We start from the raw sequence: 14053 nt of genomic DNA on the forward strand, positions 1-14053 counted from the left end.
CTTACATTTGACCTTTGACCTACAGAACTTCCCTGCAGCATTGTAGAACAAGTCTAAAAGCTTTTTGAAGAAAAATACCAAAATGTCCCTTTAACTAAAACACACCAAATGATTTGGGTAAAACCTGTACAGCAGCTTAGTGGAGTTAAATGTTTAAATTGTCTTCTGACCTGATGGAGCGGCTGCAGTTGCGTCCTCCTCGCCACCGGGGGCGCACTCCGTGTTGGCGCGTTTGCTTTTGGGGATGACCCGCTTCTTAAAGGAGGTCCAGATCTCGTTGGCGTGTTGCGTCACCGTTCCACCTCCTGTTGTTGCCGCCTTCTCCTCTTCGCCTCCCTCTGCTTTCTCCTCACCTCCATCCGTCTTGGCCTCCTCTGTTGCCCCAGCTTCAGCCTTGGCTTCTTCTACCTCCTCAGCTCCACCTGCCGCCGCCTCCTCCGTCTTTTCATCTGAGTCTTTTTCCAAACCCTTGGCCTTGCCGCTGATGCCGGACATGGATGGGTCCCTCTTCAGGCCCTGGAAGGTCCAAGAGCGTTTCAGCTTCCACCTCTTGTGCCCTGACTCCTTGGAGTCCAGCGTGGAGGAGTCTCCACCACCTCCCTCGCCATCTGCTCCCTCTTCTTTCCCGTCCTCTCCTCCGCTGCTCTTCTTGTGAGTTTTTTGAGCCATGAGTTTCTTGAAGGAGTGCCAGCGCTTCATGTGCTTGGTGGCTGATGAGGAAGACGATGCTTTCTGCTCTCCCTCTGCTCCTCCTGCAGCTCCTCCCTCCTCCACCGTGGAGTCTACGGGGGCATTAAGTGCTTCGGGATCTCCCAGGCGGTCCAGGGACTTGGACCGAACCATGACTTCTTTCTGGGGTTCCGCGGCGGCGCCGTCCTTCTTCTCGGTGCTGCGATGGGAGAAGATCCTCGCCACTGGCTTCCTGATCAGATCACGAACTGTGGATTTTGCCTCTGCAGGTTTTCCTTTCTCCCCCTTCTTCTCCTCCTCTTTCTCTCCGTTTTCTGCAGCTTTGTCTGTTGCTGCCTCTCCCTCTGCAGCTCCCTCTGCTCCCCCCTCACCCGCTGCATCCTCCTCTCCTCCCTTTTCTCCCTCTTTCTCGCCTCCTTCGACCTGACTCTCCTCGCCTCCTCCGGCAGCGGCGCTATGCTCTTTCTTCTTCCTTCCTCCCATCACCTTCCCCAGGCCGCTCTTGTTCAGGAAGGAGTCCAGGAAGGAGGTCTTGGGCTCAGCAGAGGAGGCATTTTCTGAGTTCTGAGGAGGCGCTACTTCCCCACTTGCTGCTTCTCCTCCCTCCAGGGTTCCTGCCGCCGCCTCTGTGTCATTATTCACAGTCTCTTTATTATCGACTACTTCGCTGTTGACAGCTGTGCCGTCTTTATCAACAACCTCACTGTTGACAGTCTCTGAGTTTGCGGTTTTAGCCGGTTGCTCCGCCTCTGCCGGCTTGTTTTCGGGGGTTTTTCCATCTTCCTGGACCACCGGCGCCACGCTGGCCTCCGTTGCCGCCATCTCAGAAAGGGAAAACAAATAATAACAACAAAAAAAGTGTCTTCCTTCCTTCCTTCCCTGGCCTTCTACCCTCCTCTTCCTCTCTCTCTCTGTCTGTGTTTGGTTCCTCCCACTGTGGTGGCGCTTTCAAGTCATGGAGAGCAGGATGGAGAGCAGTGGTAAGGAGGAAAGCTACTCAGCATCCTACTTGTCCGCCAAACTCCTGCAGAAGAGAGGACAAGGAGGAGAGAGGGCGAGAGGGGTGAGGACAGAGGGATGGGAGGGAGGGGGAGGAAGAGGCACAGATGGTTAATAGTCTGAATCAACACCACAGACACTCAATTAGTCTGGTCTAGACCGTGCATTGAATGGGGAATGAAGTGTAACATGATAGAGAATCTCAGTGGGAAATGCTATGCAATTATGATGTTTCCTAATCAGTCACACGTACAAAATTCACACCCATGTGGGACATAAATGCTCCTCTTTTTCTCCCCTCTGTGAACAAAGTGGGAAGTTTTAGGAAATGCAACACTTGCAGAAGGCAGCTGCGGTAAAAAGTCCTCCTGGAAGCTGGATGTTTATTCTGTTTGGAGTCACTTCAAAGAAGATTTGTTTAATGTAATTCACAAGACCAAGGTCGGAGTCTCTGATGGAGGCTTTGCTCTGGGAACTGGCTGCACCATCTCAGCTGCAGATATGCACTGGAGAACCAAGAATACCTGAAACTAAGATCACCCTCAATGTGGAGGGTAAAACTGATAAAAATGGAGGACATGTGGATGTGCTGGCTAGAGGTACTGAGGATGGCAAAGGCATGTTGCCTTCCTCACATTTGGTTAATAATAAACAGTTAAAGGTACATTTTTTAACATTTGTGTGACAATTCCAAATCGTCTGCATCACAGTGCATCTAAAAAAGAAGACTTTTCCACTCACCTCTAGTTGGCACCCAGTCATGGATGGAAAAGAATTGTCATTGCCGTTGAATGTTATCAGTAAATTACTACTGATGTTAAACGTATCATTTATTTAATCTATTGCAAATTCAACTGAATTCACCCAACCTCGTCCTCCACAAATGCATCAGAGAAACAAACAAAAAAATCCCATTCGGGCTCCATGACAGCGTAGCAATGAGCACAACCCAAGACGATTTTCATTTACCAAAAATGTCTTCTGAGCTGGGTGTCAAGGTGCATTTTCTTATTTTCCCTGTAGGACACCTTGAAGTCCAGTAACCTGGTCTTGTTTTATCCGATCAAAGTATTATTAGGAGCTCATTTAACCAAAGTCTGTAAATTCTGTTTTTAAGATGATTCTGTGTTTTGCACCTGTTTTACTTAACTGCTTTTCCACATCTCTCTTGGAAAAGAAACAGATTTCCTGGTAAAATAAAGGTTAAATAAATAAATTCATTTACCTGCATGTCCTCATTACGTTTAAAGAATTTGTGCCCTCTGGTGGTCAGGAGAGTAACTGCATGTGAAATCGAAAACTCTTCTATTACTGCTCCGTTTTCCACGTCATTACTTCCCTTCAGGGAATCAATGAACTACTTTTCATTTAATGTCATTTTATTAAGCAGTTGAAAAACTCTTTGAATTAAATTTGATTTGTTAAAATTATTTGATTGCTAGTTATGAATATTGAATATTTTTGCCAACAGATGCTCAGGAGTCCTTTTTCCTGTCGGTAGAATATATTACCAGACTTTCCCTGTGGATGTTTTGTGGTTGTATCTCCTCTTTCAGAGCTGAATGAATGAATCAGCAGATCAATGGCGAGTCCAGACGCTGAACAGTCTGTGAGTCAGCTTGCAGGGCGGACGGATGCAGACAAAGAGGCTCTCAGGTGGAGACGAGCGAGGTGTAAACACATACATCACATGCTCCAGAAAATCTCACCTGGAGCTGCAGCCGAACTGGCCGACCAGCTGGACCGCTCAGTGATTTCCTGGCTGACGTGGTTGAATGTTTATTGTTTTATTCATCCATTCCAGCAGAAACAGACCATTTAAAGATAAATGTTTCATTACGTTCAGTATGCTGTTGTCATTATATTCTTTAATAAAAGATGCTTCAGCCTGCCATCAGTCACCCAGCACCCGAGGACGCTTAGGTTTGGCTTCATGTCTGCTGTCACAGAAAAATATTAAATTAATACGCCTTTCTGCCAACGTGTTATCCTACAGAGTACATAATGTGTTAGAATTATGTGCTGGCTTGATGGAAAGCAAGAAACGTACCTGTTTGCTAAGTTTCTGAGGTGTTTGAAAAGATTTAATGAACATTGACATTTAAAAACTCAATTTCTCTTTGTTAACACAAAACAAAATAACTCCTCACAAAGCAACATTTAATTATGTCCTAGAATGTGCAACCTTGAGTGGTAAGAAAAAGGTAGAGCATCTATTTTTAAAGGATGGTGGTGAACGGTGCACTGTCTTAACCGGATGTCAGGGAGCTCATCCTCCTGCAGTCCCCTTATCCTCCACAGCTGGTCCTGATTAGCTCATCTACATCAGGACCTATTGGTTTCACCTGTTCCACAAACAATATAAGGAGCCTTCCTGCCCTTAGTCATTGTGGGATCTTAACCGACGCACACTAAGGACTCACCCCTTCTCTGCGCCACAATCCTCATCTCCCAAACCGACTCATTTAGGTCTGTCTTCTTACTGATCTTTGTATATATGTATTCCAATAAAGAAGGGTTAAGCTGCCTAAGTCTCAGTGGAGTCTGCGTTACACCGCATTTATCCTAATTAAATCATGTTGACGAGTTCAGTTTGGAGATGTGCAATACCTCCTTCCACCTGTAGGGGTGCTTGTTCAAAGAAAATTCCTATGTTATATTTAATTCTTTAAATCTGACCTTGTCACCAGCAACAGAAAGTGAGTCACATAATTCAAAGCAGCATAATTCCCCAACCATTCGCGCTAGCAGCATAATTCCTACGGATTCTGCCAGCTGAGAAGCGAAGCTTTCCGCTGACATTGCGAGATTTACGGGATATCTCGGGATGGCCCGTGCAGTGACGGGGGAAGTGAGCGGAGCAGGACTGAAACAAGGTCGGATTTTAAGGCCGTTATATCGAGAACTTGCTCTTGTTCTCAAGGCAGAAAATTGATCTCACAGCTCTGGTTTGGGAGTTCTTGTGGCTTCTTGTCGACCCATCAGCCAAAGAGAACTTTTTTATTCTTGTGGCGTCTGAGGACAGTTTTATGCTTGGTTAGAAATTTGACATGGACATGGTTAATGTGTCGTTTCCACTCTTCTACAGATGCTTAAGATTCAACAAGGATGAACGGATAGCAGATAAATAGCAGATTTTCTCACTGATGCGCCCTCTAACAGCGGCTTATTTGGCATCCGTCTGGCATCATTTCTGGACTCTAAGATCTCTCCCTTTAGTAATAATCAGTCTTATCTTGACTCTAGTCTTATCTCATGCTCTGTCCCTTTCTCTCTTTCTTTTCCTCCATTAATGTCTTCCTGCATTTCTTTGCTTAAAAGATTAAAAAAGATCATTGCATTGATATCCTAGTGTGTGACACTGTTCGCAAAGCGAAACCCAGTGAGGTTTCCGGAAGAAAAAGTTGTGAAGTGGTGGTTTTCTTCAGCCTCGGGAAGAAATGTGCACAATGAAGGTCAGGTTGCCATCAAAACAAGTCAGAAACTTGGTTTTTAAGGTCAGAAAGTCACGTAATGTAGTTTAATGAATAGCTGTTAGCAATGGTCAGGAAGAACGGAAATTTATACAACACGTGGTATATAAAGACACGGACACTGCACGTGCAACCGGGCCAATTGTGCCATGCACGTAAATACACGAAAGCCTCCGAACTAATCCCAACCCCATCGTGAACGAGGCTTCTTGTGAAGTGTGAAATAATAACCAGTCCAGAATGACTGTTCTTGTTCTTTGCATGTTTATTGAAAACATGAACAAAGTTCTCCGTTCTTGAGGAGTATTTAACAAACTTGAAAGTTTAGAAGAATTGTGAAAAATAATACACACAACTGCCAACACACTAGTTCATTCACTCAACGCCAGGTGATGGAAATGAGCCAGGTGTACATTTTCTGTCCAGTAACATTAAAAATGAGCTTGGATAGAAAGTTTTTAACCGTCTTAGTCAACACTCTTGTAATTGTTCTGCATCGGTGCCATACTTTTATCTAAAACCAAAAGCAGGTTTTTATAATCCAGTAAAAAAAAAAACCTCAACATGTCCAGAACAAACCAACACCTGATGAATTCACATGATCTCCCAGCTTTAATCTTTGCACCTCATCCATCATAAAACACCATAAAACAAGCTGCGGTTGTTTCTCTGTGAAGCGCCATTGTGGATTGTTTCCGTTACAGAGACAGTAAACCTTTTCAGTCCTGTGACTTCCTGTTAATCTCTATTATTCACTAACCAGTTGTCACTGATCCAACCAATGAAAACTATACCAGTGCCACCCATAAAAGCAACTCCCTGCCCAGTTTATGTTTTATGGTACAGTCAGGGATTAATGCACCAAATCTAGATTACGCAAGGTTTCATTTCTACCGTTTCTGTGACTGATTCCTTCTCTGGCAAACAAGCTGACTTTTCCTTCTCAAGCCGACTTGTTTACTACTCTGAGTTTTAAGCCACTATTAGCCTGTTAGCCTATTACTCAGTTAGTCTGCCTGTTGGTTGCCTATAGATAGGAAGGGACACCAGTTATAGACTAGAGGGGGCATAAATGGGCCTTTCCTCAGAAGGTGCACAGAAAGAACACAAATAAGTCCTGATAGTACAAAAAGCTCCAAGAGACTCTCCTTTAAAACAATAAAAATGTCTTTATTTCGATGGCATTGTCAAAGTGATCTTTAAAACACCAGCGTGTTTCAGCCCAGTGGCCTTCGTCTGGGAGTCAAACAGACTGGATGAGTGGTGTCTTTATCATGTAATTCCACCAGTAGGAATTCTCCACTTGTAATAAAACTTTCAATCATCAGCACTCCTCCTATAAAAAGAGAAAAAACTACAGAGAACTACAAACATGGATGCCTTATTTCAACGGGAAATTGCATAATCTAACATATCAGATGCTCTCATTTAAACCATGAAATACCAACACCAAGAGTCAAACAGTACATCATAGTAAGTAGAATAACTTCACTATTTCTGAAAGAAAATAAAATCATAACCTTTCAACAAACTACTTATTCAAATATTTTACAAGAAAACAATAAAGTCTAGCTCCTCGCTAACAAATAAGTCCCAGTTAGCGGTGCTGAGGTTAGCAGCAACACTGTACAGCTCGAACTTCCTGCAGGCATCTGCTCATCTTTCCGACTTCCTACTGTGACGTGATTCGGGTTATTGTGTTGAGTTGTTTGTATTTACAGCAGCACACAAAACTGGCAGGAAAAATGTATGAAGCAGTTGATGTGATATTCTGCTTATCAATCCTTTAGTTATTGATGATTGACGTGCAGATTTAAGGCCCATTTATGCTGGACGCCGGACGGACAATTTCGTCCGTCTTCTGCGTCGGTTTAATGGAAACTGCATGAGCTTTAGAAGAAAGACGGCATGCGAGTGTTATGGGCGTGTTGAGTGGTTGGAAACAGTTTTAGACCCCGTTTAGCAGCGGTAATGAAACCGGGTTGGGTTGCAGGAGTGAACTCTGAACTCAGCACTGCCCACTAGTAGAAGACCTGACTTAAAAACCATGGCAACACAAAACATGCATGGATGTATGAGGACGGCGACGTATACGTTTAAAACGAACGTTACTGTTTACGTATGTAAGGGAGCATAAATGTCTTTATTACAACCGGATCACTCTTCTGTGCTGTGGATGTTTATCTTCCACAGTGAAGCTTTCTGGTGCTGTAGGAGTTGCTCTTTGGATCACTTTGATATCAATATATCATCCTGAAGAACAATTTATGTATAAAGAATCGGTTTATTTGAAAGCATCTCTGAATGAATCAGAAATGTTTCCAGCTGGCTCTCGTACCTCATAGCAAAGGCTGTGTGCAGACGCATGGCTGAGGCTCATCCAGTTTAATTTAATGAGACTCTTTTGTTAATAAATAAAAATGCACTTTAGAAAAGATTCTTTTATTTTGTTTAAGAGTGAGGCCAGCAGCTGGCAGTAAAAACGATGTTACTTATGGCTGAATTTCACTGTGTGCAGGTGTACTGGTCCCATTTACTTTCAAGAAGCAGAGAAAGCTAATTATGTGAATAAAATGTTTTCAACATAGGAGAATAACCTCACAAATGTTCCCCTTGGGGTCATTGAGATGAAGACTCTTGTTTATGTACCAGTTAAAATCCAGATTTTGCTACATGTTAAACTCATCATATGCAAGCCAGGTGAATCTCTTTCCATTTCCATGAAGACACAAGTTAGTTCTTGTAAACTGAAGCTTCTGCACTCAGGTGTTGTGTTCCCATCAATGCCGGCTGGAGCCAGAGCCCATAAATGCTTGAAACTTCTGCAGACTCCTCTGACTTCGGACTGAATGTTGTTCAACACTTTCACACTGTACTCAAAAACCCAGACGCTGGTGGGTCTCTGTGAGTTTTCTGACCAGTAGAGACCAGTTTGGCTCTTCCTCCCTTCACAGCTTTTGCTTGATGTGAATCTCAAGTTTGAACGTTGCCTTTGAATCTACGAGGAAATGAAGGACGGGTTGGTAGAAAGTGGGTTTGGAATGACATACAATCTTAATTTCTTTTTAGAAATGCAGCTCAAACAGGCGTACTCATCCACAGATGTGTTAGTTTGCAGTCATTAAACAGGAATAATTCAGCATTAATACACGGGAAAATAAAAAGCCTCAGCGTAACAGCTCCAAACAGATGTTGTTCTGTTAGGTTCTGCAGGGTTCTGCAGGGTTCTGCAGGGTTCTGCAGGACCGTTGGAGGCACATTCATCCACACGAGACCGAGCTGTGCTCCTCTTTGTTTCAGTTTCCTTTTATTTTGGGTGATTTTCTCTTTCTTGGCGGCGATTTCACTGCAGCAGCATTAAGTGTGTTGGATGTGAGGCTGGAGCCCAGAGGTTTTTGGAACGGCATCAGACAGAGGAGGATGACAAAATGGAGGGAGGGAGGGATGAGAGGAGGAGTGGTGCAGACATGGGCTGCTTGTGGATCGTCTCTTTCCTCCGTTTGTCTGCTTTTTACTATTCACCCCCATCTGTCCGTCTGTCTGCATCGCTGTCTGGTTTTTCCTCTCCAGCGACGACTTTCCTCCCCTTTCTGTCTCCTTCCTCTCATTTTCACTTGTTTCTCTCTTTTTGCTTTCGTTCATCCCCTCTTCTCTCTCATTCCAGCCTTTTTGTTTTCCAGCCATTCATTCACTGTTATTCATACATCCACCTCTCAGACTGTTTTCCCTCCATATCCCCTCTCATTCACCTTCATCCTCTCTGTTTCTATCTTTATCTCCTTTTCTGTCTGTTTGTAACCATCTCTCCGTCTGTCTAACTCTCTCTTTGGTCCTAAATTCATCTTTTTAAATGATGCAGAAAGTAAAGATGGAGCAGAGCTTCATTATAAAGTCAGATTTAAAAAGGGAAATCAAGGTCGTTGATGTTTAACAGGTTCAAATCAGGTTCAAGCATCAGCCTGTAGTCCTGCAGGACAACTCCAGCAGGTGGGGACAGCAGCACCACCTACTCCACCTGCAGGCTGTATTTTACGGTCACATGTAGAAATCTGAGTCATCGTTTCTGAAAATCCAACAAGAGCCCACATTTGAAGATGAAGTTTGTGTTTAGATCCTGATCAGTTCTTTCAAGTTGTTCTCCAAACAAACTATGAAATATTTCAGAGATGCTGGTGCAGACAAAAAAGTGACCAAACAGGAGGATGAATTCTCTGAGAGATCTTAGTCTTATAGCCCTGTTTCCACCAACGGGTCTGGCTTGGTACAGGATGGGTTGGTACGCGGTTTGTTGAGGTTTCCATAAGAAAAACTGGGACAGCTGCCTGAATATCAGATCAGAGACGTCCTACTTTTTTGAAAATCTTCCATTAGGGTCCCAGTCTTACTGATCTGACCCAAAAGGGTGGATCTTGACACGCTGCAATCCACTGTTAAAAGAATCATGACTTCCTGTGTGACTCGGCAACAAGAACAAAGCAGGAACGGCTCCATCAATACGTTTATGCTGGATTGTTGTTATTTGTGGTGCGTTTACACCTATTGCTCCACTAGAATGGGTACGATTGAGAGTTGCACTCTGCTGGTCTTTGATCTGCATCAAAAATTGGTTGCATTCACACCTCCCCCCAAAGACCGGATTTTCCAAGCCAATAAACTACGATCGGTTAGCGTGAATTCACCCTCACGCCACATGCCAAGAAGAAAAAACACAGACTGCTCGATGCGCTTTGTTTCTGTTCTTTGTTATAAATCAAAGAATGATTTAACTTTATTATATAACGTTATTTTATCCAGCTTATACCCCGCCTACCAGGTAAGGCTACAGCTGCATGTGGAAATCAACAGAGATCAGGATTCAGGGAACCAGACCATCCTGTCCTAAGCCGTTTACCTTGGTAGAAATGGGCTTATGCCTTTAAACTTTGTACTAAGAAAAAACCCAAGAGAAAATACTCTTTGCATTTTTTCTTTTCCTTTGAACAATGATGGTTGATATAATAATATACTAACAATAGTGAGATGGTCCAAATTTGAAGCAGTAATGAGATAAACACCTAATTTTTGTTCTACATGCCCACACCAAGTAATAGAAACAGCTCAGGCAAGTTTATCTCCACAAATGTTTAAAAAAATTCATTATAGACACTGAAATGATGAAGCAGGTTGTTTAAGGGGAATCATCACAAGTTTTTTTTGCAGGCAGCCTGAAGTCTAATAGGTGTTTAAATGTAACTGAGACCATTAAACAGAAAACGATCTGACATATTTTTAGTCATTCAGTAACGTCTCAACCTGAAGCCTCCTCATAGGCCAGATGCACGATAAATGAGACTATTATTACAGAAGACTACAGGGTGTGTCACCTGCTGTCGGGCTTTTGCCTTGCAGTGTGGCCACGGGGAGTGGAGGAAGTTTAAATTCATGCAAATGACCTGCAGTTGAAGCAGTAGTTGTCATTTTGCTCTGCAGCTGATGGCGGTGAATATGTAAAGCACGTGGTGGCTGAGCGGAGACGAGACAACCTGCTAACTCTGATCTGTTTGTGTTACACCCACGGGCTGATTCAGTCTTTTATTTCAGCTGGACTGACACAACATTCAGTAATAAGCTTCAGCAATTACAGTTTGGGTAAAATGATGCTATTTTTAATATCTCATGAAAGGTTGTAAAATGTCTCATAGTGTTTACATTCAATAATATCTGCATGTAGGGAGTAAAGTTGTAGGAAGTCGAACTGACTCCAGTCCAGTCCAAGCAGCTCTCTGCAGCCTTTCCTTCAAGCAGACGGCCTTATGGGTAATCTGGTTGTGACATAAGGAAGAGCTGAGCAGAGCTGAGTCAACATGATGGTTAGAAATGTCATTCGACTTGGTGCTGGAGACGGTATTAAAGTAGCTGCACAGCTGATTGTTCGTATAGGAGCTCGACTTGATTGTCAAGATGTCAAAAAAAAGAGCTTTGAGTTTTGTGGGTTAACCTCAGAACCAACACAAGAAAGCAGAATTTATTACTAACAGAACTTTGTAGAAATAACACACAGATCAACAGTGACCAAACCTTTTCTCATCTCATCGTTCTCTCAAGTCTTGGCTTTCAGGAGAAAAAATATGAAACAAACACACAACAGAAACTATTTCCATGTTTCCACTTTTTCCTCATTTCCAGTTATTCCTGCTACTATTTACCTGCTATCCTCACTAAACCAACTCCAGCTCAGCTGCTTTGTGGCGCCACCGTGCATCAGAAACGTCTTCTTGGCTTTATTCCAGCCATAGAGGAGCATTATTTTTCTTCTCTTCACACACACATAGAACTTTCTGCTCACTGGTTGATCTTTGGCTGCTCCTGATTGGACGTTACTTTCAATCTAAGCTCTCTGATTGGTGGAAAGTCTGACAGGAAGTGGCTTCATCATCATGTCCAGGTCTAAATAGAGGTCTCTTAGCAACATAGTAGTGATGGTGATGTTTTTATGATGAAATGTGATAAATAATGCTGTTATCATGGATCATTGTGGATTTACCAGATAGAGTCTCTGAATAAAACTACATTTAGTGGCTGGATTGTAAACCTCCTGGACGGATAGAAATGCCTGGAAAACTTCCGTAGATCAGCTAAAGGGTAGCTATCCATCACATTTACCCCACAGAGCTACACACCACCGCTCCTGAGGCATTCTAGCTTTTATTGGTTAATTGAATCGCTGTCCTTGTCCTGGTATATTTATATTTTATTTGGATTAACATACATTCACTGTGAATTTCCTGTGAACGTCAGTCACTCTAAGATACTGAGGGTAAACAGATTTATTTTGCTTTTTAGGCAAACTAATAAAAACAAATCTCCAGACATTGGATATGTCATCATGTTCAACTTTTGCTACAGCTTCACTTTCTGAACTTTCTTCCTCTGTTTTCACCACTCAGCATCTCCAACGACAGCTACTCTGCTGCAGGTTTAGTGGTGCAGCAGTGAAAAAGGTCCCCCCTCAAACATGTCCCTGCTGCACCACCTTCCCAAACTTTTTCAGGCTATTTAAACTGGTGTTTGTGGTAGAAGGCCAGGTCCTACTACAAAGATAAAAAAGTGTGTTTTGATATATCGTGATCAAACTTGTGATTTACACCCGTGCACGGTGGTCTGCAGGCAGATTTATCTTCACCCTCTCATGACATGTTGTCACATGTTTCTATGCCTGCAGAAATTTACAAACCGCCTATGATTCAGGTTAGAAGTGCAGCCGCTTGAGCAGATATCTTCTGTTCCTGTTGAAGACTCCGTCATTCCTACATGCAAAGCCATTCTGAGTCCCCTGGGTGCATTTTCAGCTGCATGAGCCTTATCCTTCTGGACGCCTGTTAATGCAGCTGTAATGGGGGTCAATGGCCAGGCATTAGAGTCCCAATCACTGTTTCCCACTTCACACAGAAATAATAGCCCCTCGTCTTCACACCTTCTCTCTATCAACGTCAAAACCTGGTCTGCTGCATTCACACACACAGTTTATGCTGCAGAAGTGTCAGGATTAAAGCTGGAAATTTTTTCTGCAACCAGACTCTGTAAAAGCTGCCATCAGATCTGATGAGATTTCTGCCAGTTTAGATAAAATGTTAAGGAAGTTATTATTAGAGATCATCCCAAAAACATCTCAAATTATTCATTTGCTTCCTCAGTTTACAAATCAGTTCCATTACACAATTTCTTTCTGGTGTCAATGCAACTCAAATTATTGATAATAAAATTATTAATTGGACAAAATCAGAGCTGCAAAATATGTGACACACAAACAAGCTTCATTCATTTCAGCCCACACTGACAAAAGGCCGGTTTGTCCGGGCAGTGGGGAAAATTCTGCGGCATTGGTCAGGCAGGTTCTCACATCGCAGGGCAAGATGTGGCTCGTATCTTTCTGCTTCACCATCATGGCCGTCCTCATGATGTAATGCGGATTTAAACAAACTTACATGTCATTAAAACGTCAGTTGCAGGAGGACTTTTGGTTATACTGAACTTACAGTGATCATAACGCTAAAATGAAAGAAAACAGCGGTGAAGGTGACATTTCAGCTGATATATGGAGGAATACTTTTAAAATATTGAGCCCTGAGCTTCTGGGATTCTTTAATGAAAAGCCATCAGTCACGTTAAATGATGTCTGGCCTGCAGGAGAGCGGCTCGCACTTTAACGTTTCACTCCTGAAGCTGCCGGAGTTCCAGTGATAAAGAGCTGCCATTTGGCTGCAGGACACGTAGGGCAGGATGCTGAAGTTGCTGTGGGAATTGAACCCGTGACCTCTCAGATTGAGGCTAAGCTGAGCGGAAACCGTGTCCAGACTAAGACGAGGGCGAGTCGCAGTTATTTGGATGGTTTTATAGAGCGAGCCAGACTTTTAATCAGCTTGTTCACAGGACCGGGACAGGAATCCTGTGACCAGATAAAAAGGCAAAGATTTGATCTGAGGACATCTGGGGACATTTACGAGACTGACACACTAAATGTGACCAGATCAAGGGGCACATGTTGGATTTGGACTGAAAAGTGATGTGAAATTGTTTAATTTAAAGACACGTGACACAACGGTGCTTCAGCATGTTTCTAATATAATGATTAACACATCTTGAGTGGCAAGAACTGGTTTCAGGACATCACTGAGGACGCTGTTGGACGGTGATCTACAGACCAGGATGTTTCTGAGGTGAGACTGTTCCAAAGTAACATCACAGGGCTGTATGCAGGGATGTCACGTTACTTCACTTCACAATTATTGACAGTTTTAAATGTCACCTCCTATAAAGAATTATCTCTGAAGCAGATCATCAGACCAGGAAGGAAAACAAATATAAGCAGCATCCTTGTGTTGCTTTGTTTTCTTTCCATGTTTTTATGGGAA

General features: G+C 43.1%; 1 protein-coding gene across 1 annotated transcript in view; it reads right to left on the reverse strand.

Annotated features, from left to right (window-relative positions):
* Positions 1–14053, reverse strand: part of si:ch211-137a8.4 (high mobility group nucleosome-binding domain-containing protein 5) — a 46211-nt gene that overhangs the window by 9980 nt on the left and 22178 nt on the right. The window contains exon 2 of the mRNA XM_041994267.1: positions 171–1714. Within this exon, the coding sequence (XP_041850201.1) occupies positions 171–1512 (1342 nt within the window). The 5' untranslated portion in view covers positions 1513–1714. The remainder of the gene's footprint in view (positions 1–170; positions 1715–14053) is intronic.

Source organism: Melanotaenia boesemani, chromosome 9 (genome assembly GCF_017639745.1).
Source record: "Melanotaenia boesemani isolate fMelBoe1 chromosome 9, fMelBoe1.pri, whole genome shotgun sequence".
Classification (NCBI taxonomy): domain Eukaryota; kingdom Metazoa; phylum Chordata; class Actinopteri; order Atheriniformes; family Melanotaeniidae; genus Melanotaenia; species Melanotaenia boesemani.